The 23,684-nt window shown below is 51.2% G+C and overlaps 1 protein-coding gene across 3 annotated transcripts in view; it reads left to right on the top strand.

The window, feature by feature from the left end:
• Positions 1-202: 202 nt before the first annotated feature.
• Positions 203-23,684, top strand: part of LOC101948381 (class I histocompatibility antigen, F10 alpha chain-like) — a 41,018-nt gene continuing 17,536 nt past the window's right edge. Inside the window, exons 1-3 of one of the 3 annotated variants that reach the window (XM_065578254.1) lie at positions 203-390; positions 10,569-10,715; positions 13,688-13,951. In XM_065578254.1, coding sequence (XP_065434326.1) covers positions 297-390; positions 10,569-10,715; positions 13,688-13,951 — 505 coding nt within the window. In that variant the 5' untranslated portion in view covers positions 203-296. Of the gene's footprint in view, positions 403-10,568; positions 10,716-13,687; positions 13,952-23,684 lie in introns of all 3 variants that reach the window. The other 2 variants (XM_065578256.1, XM_065578255.1) reach the window with 2 other exon arrangements.

The raw sequence follows: 23,684 nt of genomic DNA, 5'->3' as shown, positions 1-23,684 counted from the left end.
CCCCTCTAGCAAAGGGCGGGGCTACATTAGTTAATTGCTGCTCTGGTCCTTACAGCCCCGGGGCCAAGTTCTCCGAGGCGATAACCCCCTCAGACTTCCGCTTCCCCTTCGCCCCTCCTGCCCGGCCGGGTTCTACCCAGCGACCGGTGATGGAGGCGGATCCGTGCATGGCTATTGGTGAGATGTTCCTCTCTCAGCCAATCCCTGCAGCTGAGAGGTTCCCTGGGTTAGCAGCTGGCAGCGCGCAGCGAAGTTCCCGGGCTCGGGCCGGGCTGTGACCGGCCGAGAGCGGGTCCATGGGCCGAGTCCTGCCCGCTGAGGGGGCGGCGATGGCCCTGGCGCTGCGCCTGCTGCTGCTGGGGGCTGTAGCCCTGCGGGGGGGCCACTCCCGTGAGTATCGGGGTGAGACCCCGGGGGGGGGGGGGAGCTGGGCAGCTGGGCCAGGGGGTGCAGGGAGGGGGGAGCTGGGTGTCGGGGGGCAGCCGGGCCGGGGGGTGCAGGGAGGGGGGAGCTGGGTGTCGGGGGCAGTTGGGCCAGGGGAGTGTCCGGAAGGGGGAGCTGGGTGTCGGGGGGGGGGCAGTTTGGGGCTCTGTGTTCAGAGATGTCGGGATAACCACACCGCGCGACCCCCAGCCGTGAGGGGTCACTGACATCGAACAGTGATGTTGCTATAGTGACTGGGGGGGTCCTGACCCCCTTGTGCCAGGTGCTGTCAGGGGCGCTGCTGGGACAATGTGTGTAGTGGGGGGTTGGGTGCTGAGAGCCACTGACCTGAACTGTAACCCCTTCATCTAATACCAACCACTCCCAGACAGGGGATGCGACACCATTGGGGCCAGCACCTATGGGTGCTGCACATGCTGACAAGCCCACTGCAGCCCCATGAGGTGCTCAGGCTGTGCGGAAATCCCTGGTTCCAGGCTAGGGTGACCAGTCCCTGGAAAAATCAAGGACCAGGTCCTCAAGGAATCAATTCTGAAGCACTTAGAGGAGAGGAAAGTGATCAGGAACAGTCAGCATGGATTCACCAAGAGCAAGTCATGCCTGACTAACCTAATTGCCTTCTATGATGAGATAACTGGCTCTGTGGATGAGGGGAAAGCAGTGGATGTGTTATTCCTTGACTTTAGCAAAGCTTTTGATACGCTCTCCCACAGTATTCTTGCCAGCAAGTTAAAGAAGTATGGGCTGGATGAATGGACTAAAGGTGGATAGAAAGCTGGCTAGATTGTCGGGTTCAACGGGTAGTGATCAATGGCTCCATGTCTAGTTGGCAGCCGGTTTCAAGCGGAGTGCCCCAAGGGTCAGTCGTGGGGCCGGTTTTGTTCAATATCTTCATTAATGTTCTGGAGGATGGCGTGGACTGCACTCTCAGAAAGTTCGCAGATGACTTTAAACTGGGAGGAGTGGTAGATACACTGGAGGGTAGGGATATGATACAGAGGGACCTAGACAAATTGGAGGATTGGGCCAAAAGAAATCTGATGAGGTTCAACAAGGACAAATGCAGAGTCCTGCACTTAGGACGGAAGAATCCCATTCACTGTTACAGACTAGGGACCGATTGGCTAGGCAGCAGTTCTGCAGAAAAGGACCTAGGGGTTACAGTGGATGAGAAGCTGGATATGAGTCAACAGTGTGCCCTTGTTGCCAAGAAGGCTAACGGCATTTTGGGCTGGATATGTAGGGCCATTGCCAGCAGATCGAGGGATGTGATCATTCCCCTCTATTCAACATTGTTGAGACTTCATCTGGAGTACTGTGTCCCGTTTTGGGCCCCACACTACAAGAAGTGCATCCGAAGAAGTGGGCTGTAGTCCACGAAAGCTTATGCTCTAATAAATTTTAGTCTCTAAGGTGCCACAAGTACTCCTGTTCTGTTTACACTACAAGAAGGATGTGGAAAAATTGGAAAGAGTCCAGCGAAGGGCAACAAAAATGATTAGGGGGCTGGAGCACATGACTTATGAGGAGAGGCTGAGGGAACTGGGATTGTTTAGTCCGCAGAAGAGAAGAATGAGGGGGGATTTGATAGCTGCTTTCAACTACCTGAAAGGGAGGTTCCAAAGAGGATAGATCTAGACTGTTCTCAGTGGTACCTGATGACAGAACAAGGAGTAATGGTCTCAAGTTACAGTGGGAGAGGTTTAGGTTGGATATTAATATTAGGAAAACTTTTTTCACTAGGAGGGTGGTGAAGCACTGGAATGGGTTACCTAGGGAGGTGGTGAAATCTCCTTCCTTAGAGGTTTTTAAGGTCAGGCTTGACAAAGCCCTGGCTGGGGTGATTTAGTTGGGAAATGGTCCTGCTTTGAGCAGGGGGTTGGACTAGATAACCTCCTGAGGTCCCTTCCAACCCTGATATTCTATGATTCTATGATGTCCCGATTTTATAGGGATAGTCCTGATATTTGGGGCTTTTTCTTATATAGGCTCCTATTACCCTCCACCCCCGTCCCGATTTTTCACACTTGCTATCTGGTCAACCTATTCCAAGCTCTGCCCAGGCTGTTTCATTCCCAGCATCTCAGGGCAGTGCGGGGCTTTCAGACAGGATTCCTGTGTTGCTGATGGTTAGTGAGAGGGAGTAAATCACCCTCCCAGATAGACCAGGGTTAAATGAAGGGAAAAGACTTCTTGGATCTCTGACCTTTAATGGCTCCCAGAAGGTTCTTCACGCTGTGCTTAAACTCAGTGCCTGGAACTCCTGAGTGTGGCTTGTCCTTGGCTACATACAGCTGGCCTCTGTCAGCACCAGTCCAGTGACCCCATGGTCAGTGATGGGACGTGTCTGTAATGGAGGCAAGTCTAATTAGAGGTGTCAGCTTAGGGAGGGGATGTGTCTGGTCTCTGACCGTGCATCCAGGGCAAGGGGAGAAGTTAGAGCCCAAGGATCTTTGCATTAATCAGGTCTCAGTTTGGGTGTGAGCTCCCGTTGCAGAGTGTGGAACAACTGCTGCGTTTGTGCTGTTGGGACCTCCTGTAACTGCCGGATAAAGAGCTTCAGGGTGCCCGTAAGGTGGCAAGGGGCAGGCACAGGCACATTCTGCTTTTCCTAGCATGGACTTGAATCTTCCATGGTCCCAGTCTTGGCCCAGAGTTCACCCTGCGGCAGCAGCTCAGACCCCGGGGAGCTCAGCAGCCCTTATCCAGTTGCGTGAGGCTGCAGGTTGGCCTTGGGGGGTTGTTTGAAGTGGTCTCAGGCACATTGTTGCCCTCGTGTCACCTCAGTAACAGGCTTGGTTTGACATAAACAGGGTTAAGCCCACTGCACCCTGGCCCTGCGGGGTTGAGTCGGGCCAGGAACGAAAGCAGGGAAGTGAGGGGGGTGTATCTGTCGGGTTATCCCTGCAGTAACGAGACAAGAGATCTTCATCGCAGGGGGTCACTCCCAGTCCCGGTGTAACTCCAGTGCAGAGATTTGGCCTGGGACCTGCAGAAGTGTGTGTGCATGGGCAGAGAAGGATGTTGATGATGATCAGAGAAGGTCTGGACCAAACTCACATTCTCACTGTCTGATTTGGCTTTTTTAATGCATTACATCCAGCACCCGCTCCCGTCGGTGCCTGGCTGGGCCTTTGTTGAAAGAAAAATCCTCTGTGCTCATTACATTAAAGGTGACCTGACAAGGAGGAAATAGGGTGTCCATTTCTGTTGCTTCCTAAGGGATAGGAAAGACCCGAAAGGGTTTTTTCCTCCTTGTTTTATTCTCTCGTTTGCCCTGTTTTGCTGGAGGTCTCCTTGGAGTACCGGAGACTTGCAGTGGGAATTCTCAGTCCTCAAATGAAGGGCCATGGGATGTTGAGTCTTTACCAAGGACAGCTTTTCTTTCTTCTGCTCGGCAGGTGCTTGGTTTAAATAGGCCTTTGCGACACACAAACTTGCTCTGGTTTAATTAAACCGGTTTAGTTAAATGAGTACAAACCCCTTTGTGGACCCTCTTATTTTGGCATAACTGTGACCTTTTTTCAGTTTAGGTTGAACTCATTTCCCAGCAACTTAACCTGAACTGAAAAAAGCTTCTCTTACATTGGAATATGAGTATCCACGTGGGGCTTTGTACAGTTTAACTGAATCACTTATGTTTCGTTATACTGGTGCAACTCTCCATGTGGACAAGGCCTAACCGACTTAAGGTAAACAGAAAAAAGCCATTCTTAAACTGGAAAACGAGTGTCCACAGAGCATCTTGCACTGGTTTAACTAAGCCAGTTTAACTCACACCTTAATTTAAACTGGTGTGAATTTGTGTGTAGGGAAGGCCAAGGTAACAATGAAGTTTAAACAGGTGGAATAAACTTTTGAGGGCTGGTCTACATGCAGTGTTTGTGCCACTTTTACACAATTTGAAACCATCATAGCTAAGGGTTTGTCTACATTGACAATTCACAGCGCAGTAACTTGCTGGCTCAGGGTTGTGAAAAATCACCCCCCTGAGCGCAGCAAGTTTCAGCGCTGTAAAGCGCTAGTGTAGACTGGCTCCCAGCCCTCGGAGCTATTCCCCTTGTCGACCTGGTTTACCAAGAGCACTGGGAGAGCTCTCTCCCCAGTGCTCGCGAATGACCACGCTGTCAGGTCAAAGCATTGCCATGGGAGCGCTCCTGCGGCAGCACTCTGACCTGTCTGGTGTAGACTTACCCTAAATCACCACTTGGGCTATGTCTACACTGCTCACCTGACAGCTGTAAGGCACTCAGTGTAGCCACCCTTTGTCAGCAGGAGAGAGCTCTCCCACTGACAAAATAAAACCACCCCCAATGATGGGTGATAGTTTTGTCAACAAAGCGCTGTCCACACCAGCACTTTTCATTGGTAACGCTTTTGTTGGTCGGGGTGTTTTTTTCACACCCCCGTGTGTCAAAAATTTTACCAACTAAAGTGCAGTGCAGACATAGCTTTAGTGTGTACACAGTTATACTCAAGGCTTTAACTGCCATTGAGCATTTCCTGGAGTCCCCCACGGTTCCCCTCTCTGTCCCCCTCATTCAACAGCATCAGGCTGGAGTCAAGGTCTGAAAATATTTATCTGTGCTCCGCTTTGGACAGCTCCAGCTGAATTTAAGCCCTGGTTACACTGGTACAGATTGTTCCCCTGCATTTACAGCAATAAGCTATACTGGTGTAAAGCACGGCTGTACCAATAGAACTGCACTTGCACTAGGGGGTGTATTTAACTATTTTGATAAAAAGAACAAACAAGAAAACTTAAATAGTTAAAAGCAGAACAAAAACTGGGTAGAGGTGGCATCAGCATAGGGTTGCCAACCTTCCAGGATTGTCCTGGAGTCTCCAGGAATTAAAAATTCATCTTTAATTAAAGATTATGTCATGTGATGAAACATCCAGGAATACGTCCAACCAAAATTGGCAATTACAATGAGTGTAATTGGTTTGGGGCAGGGACTGTTACTTGCTCTGTCTGTACAACACCCAGTACGATGGAGCCCCAGGATGTTTAAAGCTAGAATGTGCTACCACAACATGAAATAATGATTCCTTCCCCTCTCGTTTTCTCAGGTTACACATCCACCCCTCAAGTTCTCCAACTGGCCATAGAGTCTTTCACGAAAAACAGGGCCAACAAGACGGGGATGTCTCGTGGGAAGAGCAAGCCAATTTAAAAAGTAAAGCTACCTGCCCTGCTATCATCATCGTCGTTATTTATTATTGTTTTATGGCAGCACCCAGGTGCCTCAGTCATGGTCCTGGACCCCCCTGTGCCAGGTGCTGTACAGATACAAAACAAAATATGGTCCCATCGGAGTATAAGACAGGAGACAACAGATGGATATAGACAGATGAGGGTTCTAAGGAGACAGCACTGGCCAGCATGACAGGGTGTTGTCTCAGAGCACCAATGGCCTAACAGTTATCTAAGTTTTTAGGCACCCTGGCGAAGGAGGGCATTGAGGAGAGTTTTGGAGGATGAGGTAGTTTTGCGGACATTTACCAGGAGCTCCTCCCAGGCATGAGGGGCAGCATAGGACAAAAAGGGGCTCTTCTGAAAATGTAAAAAATGGGTGATGGAGGCTGGAATCATGTGCAGATCAGAGATGAGAGTCGACATTTTGGTAGCAAATGAGAGATGAAGGTCAGGTGGGGTTAGGCTGTGAAGGACCTTGCAGGTGAAATCAGGCAGTTTATATTTGATGGAAGATGCTAAAGTGTGTTTGTGTTGTGAGGGGAAAGAGCCAGAGGAGAATGAGAGGTTAAAGAGAAGACTAAGGGAGGGAGGAGAGTGGGTGTGGGGATGGGGTGAGTGGAGGGCTTAGGAGGAGAGCAAATGAGAAATGTCTGCATCCGTGAAGGAGAGGAAGGTGGGAATTGAAGGAGGGAAGGGAAGAGGAGGGGGAAGGTCACGTTTCATTGTGCGACTGGTGCTGTCACACAGCTCTAACCCCCTTAGGGTCACACTCTCTCATTGGAGTAAGCCACTTGGCTTCACCTCCTCCTGGGACAAAATTTCAGAGCCTTCAACACCCCCACTTCCTGCCATGAGCTACCCTCAGTGTCTCCATCAGAACTAGACACCCGGGGAAGACCTGCACCCCCAAAGGGAACAATGTGCTCCTGACTTCCAGACTCTGGGGTGACTCTCAGCCAGCGCTGTACAAACAGGAGGGTTTACTGGGTGTCTGGAACACAGTGTAGAAAATCTTTAATTAACATAGAGAATGGAAAGTTACAGCAAAGACCTGGGTCAGTCCAGATGCTTCTCCTCCTTCCAAAAGCCCACACTTAACCCCAAGGGCCCCCACCTGCCCCGTCCTTTGTTCTTGTTCTTGGCAAACACTGTCACCTGGCCTCCTCCTCAGCCCTTTGTTTTCCAGCTGGTCACAACCGGGCTTCCTGCAGAGGATGGGTCTCATTAGTTGCTAGGTTCCAAATGTCCGGGCAGTCCCCATAGGCATTGGGCCCAGATCCCAGACAGCCAGGTGTCAGTCACACCTGGATCTCTGCAGAGTAAACAACCTGTTCCCCCACCTCTTTAACCATGCAGCTCATAGGGGAAACTGAGGCACACACATTACAAATCATGGGGAGAGGTGATTGGTGGGTGTTGCTGAGAAAGACCAGCTGATGGTCGGAGCGGGGGAATCAGCACTGGAGAGCTCAGAGAGCAGGGCTTGGTGAACCGAAGTCCAGTGCATGGCCCTTTTGGAGAGTGGGGGAGCTGATCCAGGGCGGCCAGGTGAACGCAGAGGGAAGGGTAAGGAGATGGGAAGCAGAGGGTTGGATGGGCCATCTCCTTGGAAGCTGAAGTTACTGAGGACGAGTGTGGGAAGCTGAGGTAAAGAAGGGAGAGCCGGGGTGGGGGTCAAAGAGGGTGACTGGGGGGAGGAGCGGGGTGGATGGCAGACGACAGCAGCGGGGAGAGAAGAAAGGAGAGAAGTCAGGTGCAGGACTGTGCAAAAGAAGAGATGGAGTGAGGAGGGGAGAGGGAGGGGCTGGAAGCAGCAGGCAAGTGGGGAGCAGAGGCCGCTGCAGGGCAGTGTCAGAGGGAGGGAGCCAGGTCTCTGAGGAGCAGGATCAGACTCTGATCCATAGTGTCCCTGTTGCTCCCATCTCTGCAGTGTCCAAGGGCTGGAGCTGTAAAGGGGCAAAGCTGCCTAAATCCCAGAATCAGGCCTCCTGAGGTTCACAGAGCGCCCCCACCCCCGGCTGCTGCCCTGTAGGTGCCTGAATTCACTTGGCACCTTTGTTTATGCAGTAACAGTTCCCTCGGGATCTGTGTTCCTGCCTCTGGGCCTGCGCTCTGCAGCTTCCTGCTAGGTGCCCGGACGCCTGAGCCCCAGAGCGATGCATGGACCGAGGGACGAACGGAATCCTCCACCTAACTCATCTAGGGGCCCGATGTGGTGGGTGTGCTCAGGCCGCTTGCTGGATTGAACCCGCACACGAGCTCACACAACAGTGTGGGAGGAGCCCGGTGGTTTGGGCATCACCTGAGGTGTGGGAGACTCCTGATTCCAGGCCCCCTCTGCCTGTGGGGGAGACTGGATTTGAGCAGGGCTCTGCCACCTCCCAGGGTGCCCTAGTTCCTGAGCTGTGGGGCACTCTGCTGTGGGGCCCCCCCCATCACTCCTGTGGGAGCTGTTCCTCTGGGGAGAATTAGAACTGGGCCAGAGAGCAGAGGCGTGAGAACGGCTCTGTAGCTGGGTGGTTGGAGCCTTCACCTGGGAAGTGGGAGACCCCAGGTCCAGTCCCTCTGCTCCACTGACTCTTTAATTAGTTAGCCAGGGATGAGCAGTGTCAGCAGCCCTGCTTGCCGGATCAGGTCGTCTGAGTGTGACTGAAGGGGAGTGAGATGGACAGTGGCTGGTGCTGGCAGGAGGGACGCAGGGTGTTCGGCAGCTGGAGGAGCTGAGGGGAAGAAAAGGGGAGAGCTCTGTCCCCGTTAGATCCGTCTGTTCTTCAGGTCATACATAAGTCAGGGCAGGGCTGTGCCTGTTGTGTGTGTCCAGTGCCCAGCACAGGGGGTTTGGTCTGTAACTGGCCATTAGGAACTAGGGAACAAGGCCCCGATCCTGCAAACGCTGCATGTCACGTTACTAAGGTGAGAGAAGGCTCCAGGGAGGCTCTGTGAGTGAGTGAGGGTCCAAACTGAGAGTCTGCAGGATCTGAGGCTAAATAACCCCTGAGACACTGAGGAACTAACGGGACCAAATAAGTCACCATCCTGCCTCAGCCTGCCCTCGCCCCCGCAAGGTCCTGACCCCCCAGACGTGTGTGTAACTCCCCTGAGCCGTGTCTGATGTTAGTGGGATGCTCACGTGGGTGACAGGATCAGGGATTCAGTCTCTGCATCATCAGGCCCTTTGGGAGCTGTTGTCCTTCCCCATCCCCTTTGGCCCTGACTCTGCCTGTGGATCTGTGGGGACGGGGGATCAACCTGTGAGCTCCATGGGGCAGGGCCCGTGCAGTGACTGGCACAACAGGGGGCCCGATCCCTACAGGGGACCTGGGGTGCAGCCACAGCATGAATAAGTTAAGTCCAGAGCCGACTGTGAAGTGTCACAAAGGGAATTACAGTGGACAAGAAGCTGGATATGAGTCAGCAGTGTGCCCTTGTTGCCAAGAAGGCCAATGGCGTATTGGGCTGTATTAATAGAAGCATTGCCAGCAGATCGGGGGAAGTGATTATTCCCCTCTATTCAGCACTGGTGAGGCCACATCTGGAGTATTGTGTCCAGTTTTGGGCCCCCACTACAGAAAGAATGTGGAAAAATTGGAGAGAGTCCAGCGGAGGGCAACAAAAATGACTAGGGGGCTGGAGCACATGACTTATGGGGAGAGGCTGAGGGAACTGGGGTTATTTAGTCTGCAGAAGAGAAGAGTGAGGGGGGATTTGATAGCAGCCCCAACTACCTGAAGGGGGGTTCCACAGAGGATGGAGCTCGGCTGTTCTCAGTGGGGGCAGGTGACAGAATATGGAGCAATGGTCTCAAGTCGCAGTGAGGGAGATCTAGGTTGGATATTAGGAAACATTATGTCAAGTATCAGAGGGGTAGCCGTGTTAGTCTTAATCTGTAAAAAGCAACAACGAGTCCTGTGGCACCTTATAGACTAACAGTCGTATTGGAGCATAAGCTTTTGTGGGTGAATACCCACTTCGTCAGATGCATGTGGTGGAAATTTCCAGAGGCAGGTATAAATATGCAGGCCAGAATCTGTCTGGAGATAACGAGGTCAGTTCAGTCAGGGAGGATGAGACCCTCTTCTAGCATTTGAGGTGTGAAAACCAAGGGAGGAGAAACTGCTTTTGTATTTGGCTAGCCATTCACAGTCTTTGTTTAATCCTGAGCTGATGGTGTCAAATTTACAAATTAACTGAAGTTCAGCAGTTTCTCTTTGGAGTCTGGTCCTGAAGTTTTTTTTGCTGCAGGATGTCTATCTTTAAATCTGCTATTGTGTGTCCAGGGAGGTTGAAGTGTTCTCCTGTGTGTGTGTGTGTGTGTGTAATATATATATATATATATATATATATATATATATATATATATATATATATATATATATATATATATATATATATTTAATCCATTCCTAATATTTGACTTGTGTCCATCAATCCTATTACGTAGGGACTGTCCAGTTTGGCCTATGTACATAGCAGAGGGGCATTGCTGGCACGTGATGGTGTATATTATATTGGTGGATGTGCAGGTGAATGAACTGGTGATGTTGTAGCTGATCTGGTTAGGTCCTGTGATGGTATCGCTGGTGTAGATATGTGGGCAGAGTTGGCATCGAGGTTTGTTGCATGGATTGGTTCCTGAGTTAGAGTTACTATGGTGCGGTGTGTGGTTGCTGGTGAGGATATGCTTAAGGTTGGCGGGTTGTCTGTGGGCGAGGACTGGCCTGCCTCCCAAGGCCTGTGAAAGCGAGGGGTCATTGTCCAGGATGGGTTGTAGATCACTGATGATGCGTTGGAGAGGTTTTAGCTAAGGACTGTAGGTGATGGCCAGTGGAGTTCTGTTGGTTTCTTTCTTGGGCTTGTCTTGCAGCAGGAGGCTTCTGGGTACACATCTGGCTCTGTTGATTTGTTTCCTTATTTCCTTGTGCAGGTATTGTAGTTTTGAGAATGCCTGGTGAAGATCTTGTAGGTGTTGGTCTCTGTCTGAGGGGTTGGAGCAAATGCGGTTGTACCTCAGTGCTTGGCTGTAGACGATGGATTGTGTGGTGTGTCCGGGATGGAAGCTGGAGGCATGAAGGTAGGGCATAGTGGTCAGTATTAAAAAAAATTCTGTGTGGTGTTAACGTGACTCACTTATTCATACCGTGGTGTCTAGGAAGTGGACCTCCCGTGTAGATTGGTCCAGGCTGAGGTTGATGGTGGGGTGGAAGCTGTTGAAATTGTGGTGGAATTCTTCCAGAGTCTTCTTCCCATGGGTCCAGACGATGAAGATGGCATCAGTGTAGCATAGATAGAGAAGGGGTGTGAGTGGACGAGAGCTGAGGAAGCGTTGTTCCAGGTCAGCCATAAAAATGTTGGCATATTGTGGGGCCATGCGGGCACCCATAGCAGTGCCACTGGTCTCGAGGTATATACTACAATGCATTGGTGATCTTCCAGAAAACACTATCCTAACTACCATGGATGTGGAGGCTCTCTACACAAACATCCCACACACAGATGGAATACAAGCTGTCAGGAACAGTATCCCTAATGATGCCACAGCACAACTGGTTGCTGAACTCTGTAACTTTATCCTCACGCACAATTATTTCAAATTTGATGACAATATATACCTCCCTGATTGAACTGACCTCGTTATCTCCGGACTGATTCTGGCCTGCATGTTTATACCTGCCTCTGGAAATTTCCACCACATGCGTCTGACGAAGTGGGTATTCACCCACGAAAGCTTATGCTCCATTACATCTGTTAGTCTATAAGGTGCCACAGGACTCCTAAGAAACATTATGTCACTAGGGGCATGGTGAAGCACTGGAATGGGTTACCTAGGGAGCTGGTGGAATCTCCATCCTTAGAGGTTTTTAAGGTCCGTCTTGACAGAGCCCTGGCTGGGATGATTTAGTTGGGGTTGGTCCTTCTTTGAGCAGGGTGCTGGACTAGATGACCTCCTGAGGTCTCTTCCAACCCTAATCTTCTATGATTCTATGATCATACAAAACTGGGTGACTGGGCAACAAAATGGTAGGTGACATTCAGTGTGGATAAATGCAAAGTAATGCACATTGGAAAACACAATCCCAACTATACATATAAAGTGATGGGGTCTAACTTAGCTGTTACCACTTGAGAGATCTTGGAGTCATTGTGGATAGTTCTCTGAAAACATGCACTCAATGTGCAGTTTCAGAGGGGTAGCCGTGTAAGTTTGTTTCAGCAAAAACAACGAGGAGTCCCGTGGCACCTTAGAGATTAACAAATTTATATGGGCATAAGCTTTCATGGGCTGGAACCCAGGTCGTCAGATGCATACACAAAAGCTTATGCTCAAATAAATGCGTTAGTCTTTAAGGTGCCACAGGACTCCTTATTTTTTCAATGTGCAGTGGCAATCAAACAAGCTAACAGAATGTTGGGAATCATTAGGACAGGGATTGATAAGAAGACAGAAAATATCATATTGCCTCTATATAAATCATGACACGCCCACATCTTGAATACTGCATGCAGATGTAGTCATCCCATCTGAAGATATATTGGAATTGGAAAAGGTATTGAAAAGGACAACAAAATTGATTAGGGGTATGGAATGGCTGCTACATGAGGAGAGATTAATAAAATTGGAACTTTTCAACTTGGAAAAGAGACTACTAAGGAGGAAATTATGAAAGTCTATAAAATCAAGACTAAGGCTATGTTTTTTTCAAAGAGGTCAAGGAAGTCACGGAATCTGTGACTTCCAGCAAACTCCATGACTTCAGCCAGCGGCGGCCAGAAGCTGTGGGGTCCTCCTGCCACCTGTAGCAGCCGAGAGCGGCGGGGGGGGGGGGGGGGGGGCTCCCTGGGCTATGGGGGGACCAACTGCTCCCAGTTGCTGTGGGCGGCAGGGGGACCCTGAAGCTCTGAGTGGCCCGCAGTTGTCTATCCCCTGCAGGCGGTGTGTGGGTCACACAGCTGAGCTCCCCATTTTGCCATGGATATTTTTAGTAAAAGTCCCGGATAGGTCATGGGATTCCGTGAGCTTTTCTTTGACCTGTGACCTGTCCAGGACTTTTACTAAAAATATCCATGACAAAATCATAGTCTTCATCATGACTGGTATGGAGAAAGTGAATACCAAAGTGTTATTTACCCTTTCACGTAACACAAGAACTATGGGTCACCCAAGGAAATTAATAGGCAGCAGGTCTAAAACAAATAAAAGGAAGTATTTCTTCACACAATACAGAGTCAACCAGTGGAACTCCTTGCCAGAGGATGTTATGAAGGCCAAGACTATAACGTGATTCAAAAAAGAACTAGCTAAGTTCACGGAGGATAGGTCCATCAGTGGCTATTAGCCAGGATGGGCAGGGATGGTGTCCCTAGCCTCTGTTTGCCAGAAGCTGGGAATGGGCAACAGGGGATGGATCACTTGATGATTCCCTGTTCTGTTCATTCCATCTGTGTCATCTTGCATTGGCCACTGTCGGAAAACAGGAGACTGCGCTAGATGGACCTTTGGTCTGACCCAGTATGGCCGTTCGTATGTTCTGAATAAGTTATAGAAAATTGTGTGCACAGCCGGTGTCCTGGCTCCCACCTGTAGCTTGGACACATCCCTCTGCCCACCTTGCCTTCCCCAGCTTCAGCTCCTGCATCTCCTGTCCCCTAGTCCTCCTGCCCCACCCTCTCCCATAACACCCCCTTCCTTTTCCCCACACCGCACTCCAGCTCTGCCCCTCCTCCTGGGCCCCCTTTCCTTCCTCACACTCCTCTGTACCCCCAATACACTCTCCCCATATGCTCCCCTACTCCTCACACATGATCAAGCCCCCCTGTACCTCCCCACCCCATCCCCGTCTCACTCCCCCTCCAGCCCTGCCTCCCTTTCTCCTTCTACCCCTCCATGTCTTTCTCCCTGGTCAGGCTGTTCTGTGAGCCCCTTCCCAGGTCTTCCTCCTAGCACTCCTGAGGGCTGGCACCGCCTCTCGTGTATTGCCAGGGGCTCCCTGGCAAGGTCTGGTTGGGTCTGGCTCCACCTTTACCCTATCTCCCCCTCCCCCTCAGGCCTGCACTCCAGGCGCGTGTTGGACACGGTGGTGTCGGAGCCTGGCCCGGGGCTGCCCTGGTACAGCCGTGTTGTGTACGTGGACGATCAGGTCACCTACGTCTACACCAGCGGGATGCAGAGGGCGAAGCCTCGCACAGTGTGGATGGCACAGAACGAGAGTCCGGAGTTCTGGGACATGATGACCTGGCGTGCACAGCGCCTCCAGAAATGGTACAATGCGAGTCTGAACACCCTGAGTCGGCTCTACAACCAGGGCGAGGGTGAGTAAAGGTTACGACCCGACCTAGGGATGCAAGGACAGGGGGTCTGCTACCAATCCCACTTGCAGTTGCCTCTGCTGCCCTTTGGGGGACTCTTCGCCCCTCATGTGTAGTTATTTCCCAGGCAGAGTGGCAGAAGTGTGAAAGCCAGAAGTTCCCATCAGAGCCGGCTAGTCTGACCTCCTGATCACTGAGGCCAGAGAATTGCAGCCAGTGATTCCTGCACAGAGGGGTTTGTTCCTCCCAGCTACGACAGTGACGCTGTCAGACTCTATAGCTAGAACAGGACTCTGAGACGTCTTGTCTCAATTCCCAGACACCAAGTGATGGGGAATCCCAATATCAACAGCCCCAAGTATTCAAACATCACGAGTAAGGCCCCAAAAGTCCTGAGTTTGGTTTAAAAGTTGTGAGTATTTTGGGAATAATATTGGATCTTATTTTTATTTGCCCCCTGGTTTGAGCCTTTAGGGGACACATTTCCAGGGTTTTTCCTGCTACTAGAAGGACTAGAAGTTACTGCTGTAAGAAAAGAGAGCTGAGACTCTCCCCTAATCCCATGAGTCCAGGAACTGGGGATTTAACAAAACCCCCTGCTATCATGAGACTCACAGTAAAGTCACGAGAGCAGGCAGTGCTCCATTCACCCCAGCCCTGGGGAGAAGCTGCTCACTGGTGAGCCTCCTTCATTGTTCGCTTTGTACTATTTCCAGAGTGAGTTTATTGAAGGTCAGATTCCTCTTCACTCCTCAGGGCGAGGGTCTGATATCGACTTGGGCTGGAGAGTTAGTGAGAGAATCAGCCCCTGCAACGTGCAGAGACTCCTGGGCTTCCTTACTCCTGGCACCACAAACCCCAGCGCATGTCCCCCGATTGGAGCCCTCGGGGTCAGGCAGGTTCCCTGCACACTATCGATAGATGTGTAAAGAGCCGTTCTTCCTGCTCGGTCCCCAGTGTGCGGGGCTGTAGCCACCTGGCCAGGCCCCCGGATTGGGCTGTCTCACTTATCTCGGTGATGATCCTTTAGTGTTCAGTGCCTGGCACTGCTGAACTGTCCCTGGCAGGTGAGGGTCTCTCTGATGTAATTGCTCTGCCGTTCCTGACAGGACTGGCGAGTGAAAATCCCTGATTCCCCCGTGTCAGTGGTACTGGCCTGTCGCATTGGTTCGCACCCAGGAGTGTCCCCAGCCCCTTGTTCTAACACGCCCCCTCCTGCCCTAATCCCTCCTGTCTCCCAGCACTGGGACAGCAGCAATGAGAACTAATTCCTGTCCTGCCCTGGACGCCTGGATTCCTGGTGGCCCTGCCCCAGGACTAAGCGACAGGGCAGAGGGTTGCCAAGTGTCTGCCCACTCTGTAGCTAGTTTAACCCTCTCCTGACTAGTCTCACCCCTTGGTCCCTTGCTGCTGAGCCTGTCCAACCTGACCTGCTCACACGGACACCGGCCTCCTCAGTGCTGAGAGAGGGGCTCTGCTCGCCCGCCCCTAACCTTGCGCTGGGGAGCTGCTGTTCTGTCCCTGCCACCCCCTCCCCAACCATTGTCCCTTCTCCCCCCCATTTATCCCCTCCTCGCAGTCCTGGGGCTGTGAGCTCACCGGAGACTGTCCTGAGCCCTGCATCTTGGCCACCAACAGTGTTCCCCTCTCTAGCTGCGTCTGCCCCCAACACACACTTGGGGGAATTGAGAGTGTGGTCCCTCTGAGACCCCATTGGTGCCCGCACCCTGCTTATCCCTGTGGAGTGCAGCACGGAGGAGAAGAGGGGTGGGTGGGGAGGCCTGACCCACCCCACTCCTCTCGGGCGCCTGGCTTGGGATTTCTGGGTGTTCTGTGACCAGCTGCCCCACACCTCTCCAGATTCCCAGTGGTTCTCTCGTTACTCCATCCCTTTTCCCCTCAGCTTTTTTTCTCATATTTTGACTTTAGTTGATTGGTGTAAATAGTTAGTTGGACTCTCGTAGCAGAGTTTCTTCCGCTTCTGAAACTCGGCATGCCTCGGTTTCCGGGCTTCAAACCCAGTGCCTCCTGCATCAAGCCCATGCCTTTGAGCGACCTGCACTCTAGCTGTCTAAAGTGCTTGGATGAGACTCCTCTTGCGGATCGCTGTCAGCTCTGCCACCAGTTCAATCCACGTATGAAAAAGGACAGGGAGGCCAGGCTGAAGTCCTTCCTAATGGAAGCAGCGCTCAAACCTTCTTTGGAGCCTAGCTAGTCAAATTTGACACCGTTTACCTCAGTGTCGGTACGAAGAGCTGCTGCAGAGAGTCCTTACTGTTCCCCATGCCCAGTGCCAAGAAAGAAACATAAGAAGCAGCTGTCTGAGAGGTTCCCCGTCTCTAAGAATGGACAATCATGGGGAGTGCAGGGGAGTGTGACCTGTGTCTGGCCACTCCTCCTGCCCCTGCTCCGCAGGCAATACCATCGACTCCGCCCTGTTCACAGGCTCTGTTGAGTCCAGTACCCGACCAGCCGCCCGCACCAGAGGGGCAGTGAGGCACCAGCAGGGTTGCGGTACCATCCATTCCAGAGGCATTTGTTGTGGCCAGGGATTTGTTGGCATGTTCGCTACCACCGTTGCTGGCAGTACAACAGTTGGTGCCAGCAGTGCGGGCAAGCAGAAGGGAGCATGATGCCCCGAGCTGTCTTTTGGTACCAGGCCCCTTGCTCTCTGCTTATGTCGAAGCAGCTCCCCATCTCAGCACCGATCCCTGGATCCTCAGCACTGTCCCCTGGAGCTGATGGGTACCATGCTCCCCTCGTCCCCACAAGATGACTCATTATCCAAGTTGGAGATTGAATCTTGCACCCAGCCAAGGGACTGGTACCAGTACCCCACCAATCAGCCCTATGCGATGGTGGATCCCGGGATTGGGGTTCCTCCGATCACCTGGCCCAGTGGGCAATGGCTATGCAGATGCAATGCCCTTTTTGGAACCCCTGGGGTTTTCCTCCGCTGCCTGTACCCCCATCAATGCTCCTACTCAGTGGTGTCTGAGAGAAGGATTCCTCTGTCACACCGAACAGCAGCTGACCCGGACTACAATATTGAGCCAGGTACCGACTCTCAGAACCTGGAGCTATGGGATCTGGTTGGTGCAGAAGGAGAGAGGAAGGTCCCATGCTGGTGCAGACTGCCTCCTCCTCCCCAGAAGAGGCAGGGATGGGTGTTTTGCCGCCCCAGGACACTTCAAGGGTCACCAGGAGTTATGGAAGAAGGTTGCCTCGAACTTAGGGCTGAAAGTGGAGGTAGTTAAAAAATCTTCCAACAGCCTGGTCAACGTCTGGGCTGCAGTGACCCGGCCCCGTCGAAGGTAGCTCTGCTTCTCAATGAGGCCATCATGGGTCCAGTTAAAACCCTGTGGCAGACCCCTTCCTCACTGCCCCCCACGTCAAAGAAGGCAGATAGTATTTCCTATGTCTCCGCCAAAGGGAAGGAGAATTTATACTCCCATCCCCCTCCCGGATCCTTGGTGGCCTCGGCAGCCAATGAGAGGAATGGCCAGGGTTGTAAGGGGCAATGCCCAAGTCAAAAGACTCAAAAAAGCAAGACTATTTTTGTAGGAAAATGTATTCTACCAATGGACTATAGCTCCACAGCTCCAGCCAACAGGCACTGCTGGGCAGATATGACTTTCACTCTATGCTGAAACGTAAAGACTCGCTTTCCCAAGAGTCCAGGCAGGAGATGGTTGCTCTGATGGAAGGGAAGGCGGTGGCCAGGGCTTCCCTACAAGCAAATCTTGACACAGTGAATGCGGTGGCCGAGGCTATGGCGTCAGCAGTGGCCGTGCAAAGGGGCTCCTGGCTTCAGTTCTCTGGCCTACAGACAAAGGTCCAGCAGTCTCTTCAAGACCTTCCGTTTGAAGGGACTTCGCTCTTCTCAGAGCAGACAGACACCAAACTCCACGGCCTGTAGGACTCCAGAGCCATCCTCAAGTCCTTGAATCTCCATGCCTTGGTGCCTTTGAGGAAATATTTCAAGAATATTCAAAAATTTCCCAGGCCTGCCGCCTTGTCAGGACCTGTTCAAAAAGCAGAACAGAAGTTATAGGTGCAGACAGCCGCCGCCTCACTGCCTGGCCCTCGTGGATACTCAGGGGGCTCCAAGCAGAACTTTTGATGGGGTACCCAGGGGCATCACACCAGTCCCCATACCGGATCCTGCCCCCCTTTTGTTTTTGGACTATCTCTCGTGCTTCAGCTCAGCAGGTCCCTTATCACCACAGACCATTGGGTGCTGCATACTGTGGAGGAGAGTTATACGCTTCAGTTCGTTTCCATGCCTCCCTCCTACCCTCCCCCCCATCCCTGTCCCTCTTCAGAGACCCTTCTCATGAGCAACTTTTAGCCCAGGAGGTGCAAGGTCTTCTCCAGGTAGGAGCCTTGGGGGAAGTGCCTCCGAACTTAAGAGGGAAAGGGTTTCACTCCCGTTATTCCTGTGACGGGTTCGGTCACAGAGATCCCCTTGGGACTGTCACTGATATGCTGAAATCATCTGAGCCAGTTTTCCCTGCCAGCTTAGGAATTCCAGAACCCTGTCTTGTTGAGCCAGACACACTAGTCTGTTTACACAGACCCAGAGTCTGGGCTAAGCTCCCAAAGCTGCAGGCTTTAGCTGAAAACTGCTCAGAAGGTTACTTGTCTCCAGCACGCAGACACCCAGGTCCCAATGGGATCCAAACACCAAATAAATCTGTTTTACTCAGTATAAAGCTTATACAGGTTAAATTCATAAATTGTCCGCCCCCTATAACACTGATAGAGAGAGATGCACAGCTCCCCTAGGTATTAATCACTTACTCTGGGTTTATTAATAAACAAAAGTCATTTTATTAAGTATAGAAAGTAGGATTTATGTGATTAGAAGTAATAACAGACAGAACAAAGGTTACAAAGTAACAGCCGTGTTAGTCTGTATCCGCAAAAGGAACAGGAGTACTTGGGGCACCTGAGAGACTAACAAATTTATTTCAGCATAAGCTTTCATGGGCTACAGCTTATAAGTGAGTCTCTCAGGTGCCACAAGTACTCCTGTTCTTTAGACATAACAAAGTAAGTCACAGAGCAAAATGAAACAACACAGACAAGTCTAAGCCTAATACGTTAAGAAACTGATTACTTCACAGACTGGACTCTTTCCTAGTCTGGGCCCAATCCTTTCCCCTGGTACAGTTTTTGTTAGATCCAGCAGACATCTCAGGTGATAAGCAGGGGTTTTCTCATGACTGGCACCCCCTTTATAACTTTAGCACAAGGTGGGAATCTTTTGTGTCTCTTGTTCCCCGTCCCTCCTCCTAAATGGAAAAGTACCAGATTTAAGATGGATTTCACTATCAGGTGACATGGTCACATGTCTCTGAGACCTCTAGTCTCCATTCCTCCTGGGTTGCCACCCCCCTACACAGGAAGACTTTCAGGTAAATAAACCATTTAACATCAATTGTCCTGTAGTGGGGTGGTCACCTGCTCCTACCCTGAGGGGTTTAAAGACAGCCTCGTGAGAGGGCTGTGGCAGGGGAAAAGCTACTGGGCTGATTAGGGCGTGGCCCAGCTGTGGCTGCTTCCCCAATCAGGCCTCAGCTGGCCCTATAAAGGCAGGGAAGCCACGGGCAGACACACGGGTTCTCTCTGGTCTGAGAGGGAGCAGGGCTTGGCTGCCTGCAGAAAGGGTACTAGGAGTGAAGTAGGGCTGGGGCAAGCCAGAGGAGCAGGGGAGCTGCTGGCTGGCAACTTCCCAGGCTGCAAGGCCCGGTTTAAGGCCTAAAAGGGTACTGGGTGGTAGAGGAAGGCAGCAGGTCTGAACCCCCTTGCCTGTGATGAGTGGCTTATACTGCAGTCTGCCCCAGGGAGTGGGGCTAGATGGTGACTGGCAGTAGCCCAGACTGAGGTGATGTGGGGTTAGTGGGTGGGGGTTCCCCTGGGTGGGGAGCCCAGAACCTGAGAGTGTGGGGGTACTGCCAGGGGGGCAGCAACCTGGAGAAAGGGGCACTGGGGTGTGGGAGGGACACGGGGGCCCAGTGGTAGCAGATCACCGGCCAACAGAGGGTGCTCCAGAGGGCTGGTGAGCTAATTCCCACGGACGACTAGCAGGAGGCACCGCAGGGGTGAGTCCACACTCGCTTACAGTCCTAATCAATGGGAGCCATCAAGTTCCTAATGCCCCATTGATGGCCCTCACCTGATGTGACTAAAACAGTGATACAAGTTTATATCTTATTTTCCCAACTTCAGACATAGAAATAATACATGCAAACAAATAGGATGAACACACTCCGTAGATTACAAGCTTTCTTATGACACCTTACAAGAGACCTTTTGCATAAAGCAAATTCCAGTTACATCATTTTCACATTCATAAGCATATTTCCAGAAAGCATATGGAGTGCAACATCACAATTCCTTAATCCTGAGTGCCAAAGGAGGTCTCTGACCCCTTCTAGACCTGCAACAACTCAAAGGCTGAAGTTGTGCATTGTCTCCCTGGCCTCCACCATTCCTTCCCTGGATGCAGGGGACGGGTACGCCACCCTCGATTTGAAAGTTTCCTATTTCCACATCTCCATTTCCAAGACCACAGAAGGTTTCTCAGGATCGTTTGAACCAGGCTCATTACCAGTTTACCATCCTCCCATTCAGCCTGTCATCAGCCAAATGGGTCTTTATGAAATGCGTGGTAATAGTGGCAGCCTTCCGAGAAGGTGAGGGGTGCAGGTGTATCCGTATCTCAGTGACTGGCTGGTCAAGGGCCCATCCGAGTCCCAGGTGAAAGCCAGCATCCACTTTGTACAAGGAACCTTTCGAGCACTGGGCCTGCTGATAAACGACCAGAAGTCAACACTCATCCCAATTCAGAGGATAGAGTTTATCGGAGCGGTGCTCGATTCTACCCAAGCCAGGGCCTTCCTTCAGAAGCCCCTTTCCAGTCAGTGTCATCACAGGTCAAGGCCCACTCAGGCTCGTGCATATACGTGGTGTGGTATGCGAGGTTGCACCTCAGACCCTTTCTGGCTTGGCTGGCCTTGGTGTACTGGACTCGGTGCTCACAGTGCCTGCCCCAGTCCTTGCACTCCTCGACTAATGGATGGGACCCCTGGTTGGTAGGCTTGGGTGTTCCCTTCATCAGGTCCCAACCCTCAGTATCCCTAATTATGGATGCATCCGAGCTCGGTCGGGGGCCCATCTCAGGCACCTCAGGACACAAGGTCAGTGGTCCCAGCAGGAACTCTTGCTATGGATAAACATCAGAGAGCTCAGGGTGGTCCGCCTAGCACGTCAGGTGTTCTTACCCCACATCGCAAGCAAGGTGGTGCAAGTTCTTACAGACAATATGGCAGCCATGTTTTACATCAACAGGCAGAGAGCGGCCTGCTCTTCTCCCCGCATGTCAGGAGGCCATTTGCTTGTGGAAGTTCTGCATAAAGCACTCGATCCACCTCGAAGCTTCTCACCTTTTGGGAGCCCGAAACAAGCTGGCAGATCAGCTCTTCTCACTGCGAATGGTCCCTATGCCCCAACATAGCAAGGACCATTTTCCAGTGGTGGGGTACTCCCCCCGTAGACCTGTTCCCAACCAGACAGAACAGGAAATGTCAGCAGTTCTGCTGTCTGTGTGACTGCGACCCGGGCTTGCTCACAGATGCCTTCTTACTCCCTTGGAGAAAGCACCTGTTCTGCACCTTCCCCCCCCCCATTCCTTTTGTGCACCGCTTGCTGAAGGTCAAGGGTGAAGATTATTCTCATAGCCTCAGCCTGGCCACACCAGCACTAGTTTGGCTTATTTCTAGACCTGTCAGTGGCAACTCCAATGCCGCTCCCTCCCCTTCCGGACCTGATCTCGCAAGATCTCAGCCAAATGCTCTATCTGCCTGACAGCTCCATGGTTAAACCTGTAGAACTGGCCTGTTCAGAGCAGGTCTGCTAGGTTTTGCTAGACAGTAGGAAACCATTTACCAGAGCTACTTACCTCGCCAAGTGGAAGCATTTCTCCATTTGGTCTACCCATCAAGGCCTCTCACCAGGGTGCCAGAACCTCCCTATGAGTGGGGGGCCACCGATGCTGAAACTGTGACTCCGCCTCTTCCCCGATGGGCCCCCCTCCACTCCACCTCTTCTCCTGAGACTCCACACCCTCACCCCTACTCTCACCTGCTGCTAAAGTGGCAGGGCCGTGGCCCCTCAGTCCCCCTGTTCCGGCACCCCTGCCTCTCATCCACTGAGTCATCTCTCAGATGAAGCAGATACTCTAGACCTTGCTGTTTCCAGACTGGTCTAGTGATTTCATCTGTTAAGGTACACCTAGCAGCGATCTCAGCATTCTACCCCCTGCTGGGTGGCTGATCAGTTTTTTCACATGAAATGTGCATTCACTTCCTCAAGGGCTTTGAAAGGCTATACCCGCAAATCTGGGAACCCATCTGTGATAAATGAGGGTGGGTAGCACCCTTGTGTAACTCCCCAACCATTCAGTTAGGGTACAGCTGCTAAGGAGGATTCTACAGCTAACTGCCTTACCTGTAAAGGGTTAAGAGGTAAACTTAAAATGAGTTGGCACCTGACATAGGGAAGCAATAAGGAAGCTGTACTCTCTCTTAAAATGGGAAAAACTGCTGGGTGTGTAGGTCTTTTTTTTTTCTCTCAGCTGCAGAGGGACAGGGCAGCAGTTATGCTGTAAAAAGCTCTGGGCCAGGTATGAAAAATCATCAGGATCATACCTAGAAATGACTCATTTGGAACCACAGATATGGAAGTAGAACAGGAAATGTTCAGGTAGACGCGATTGGGCTTATCTCTTTTTATGGCTTGTAGATTCCTCTGTGCTAACCCCAGGTGCTTTTGTTTTGTTCTAACCTTTAAGCTGGACCCCAAGAAAGCTACTCTTGGTGATTAATCCTTGCATTTGCTCTTTTAAGATCTAGCAATAACCTAAGTTTTCCAAAGGTGTTTTCTTTTTCTTTCTTTTTTTCATAAAATTTCCTTTTTTTAAGAACATGATTGGATTTCTGTGTCTTATGAGGTAAAGAGGTTGTGCATATATTAATCAGCTGATACAACAGCTGGGTTCCCCTTTTCTTTTATTTCCTTTCTCTGCTTCCCCAAGGAAGGGGTAGAAAAGCCAGTATTTTCCCGATGAATTGAAATTAGGGGGGGTGTTTGAATTTACGGGGGGTGGGGGTGTCAGGGTTGATGAGCGGTGAGACCGTGAAGGTGGGCTGTATGGCACCATAGTAAAAACTGAAAAATGTTTCATGACCATTTTATTAGATTTAACTCATGTTTTAAAATCATCACACAAATTAAAGTTGGCTACTCAAGCCTTCTGTGAAGCACTACATCTACATCTTTCTTGGTTTCTTGTTATAATTTTCAGAGGGGTAGCCGTGTTAGTCTGGATCTGTAAAAAGCAACAGAGAATCCTGTGGCACCTTATAGACTATCAGACGTATTGGAGCATAAGCTTTCATGGGTGAATACCCACTTCGTCAGATGCATGTGGTGGAAATTTCCAGAGGCAAATTTCCACCACATGCGTCTGACGAAGTGAGTATTCACCTATGAAAGCTTATGCTCCAATACGTCTGATAGTCCTGTGGCACCTTATAGACTCTTTGTTGCCTGTTACAATTTTGCACAACTCTGTTAATGAACTTCTTGAATGCAATGCATTCATCTTTGGTGGCTTCTCTTGTGTCCGTTACTTCCATTCCTTCAATGCATATGCTCATTAGTTCATTCA

Source organism: Chrysemys picta, chromosome 25 (assembly GCF_011386835.1).
Source record: "Chrysemys picta bellii isolate R12L10 chromosome 25, ASM1138683v2, whole genome shotgun sequence".
In the NCBI taxonomy this organism is placed as follows: Eukaryota; Metazoa; Chordata; order Testudines; family Emydidae; genus Chrysemys; species Chrysemys picta.
Note: the sequence above shows the minus strand (reverse complement) of the source record. Positions and strands in the feature narration are given on the sequence as shown.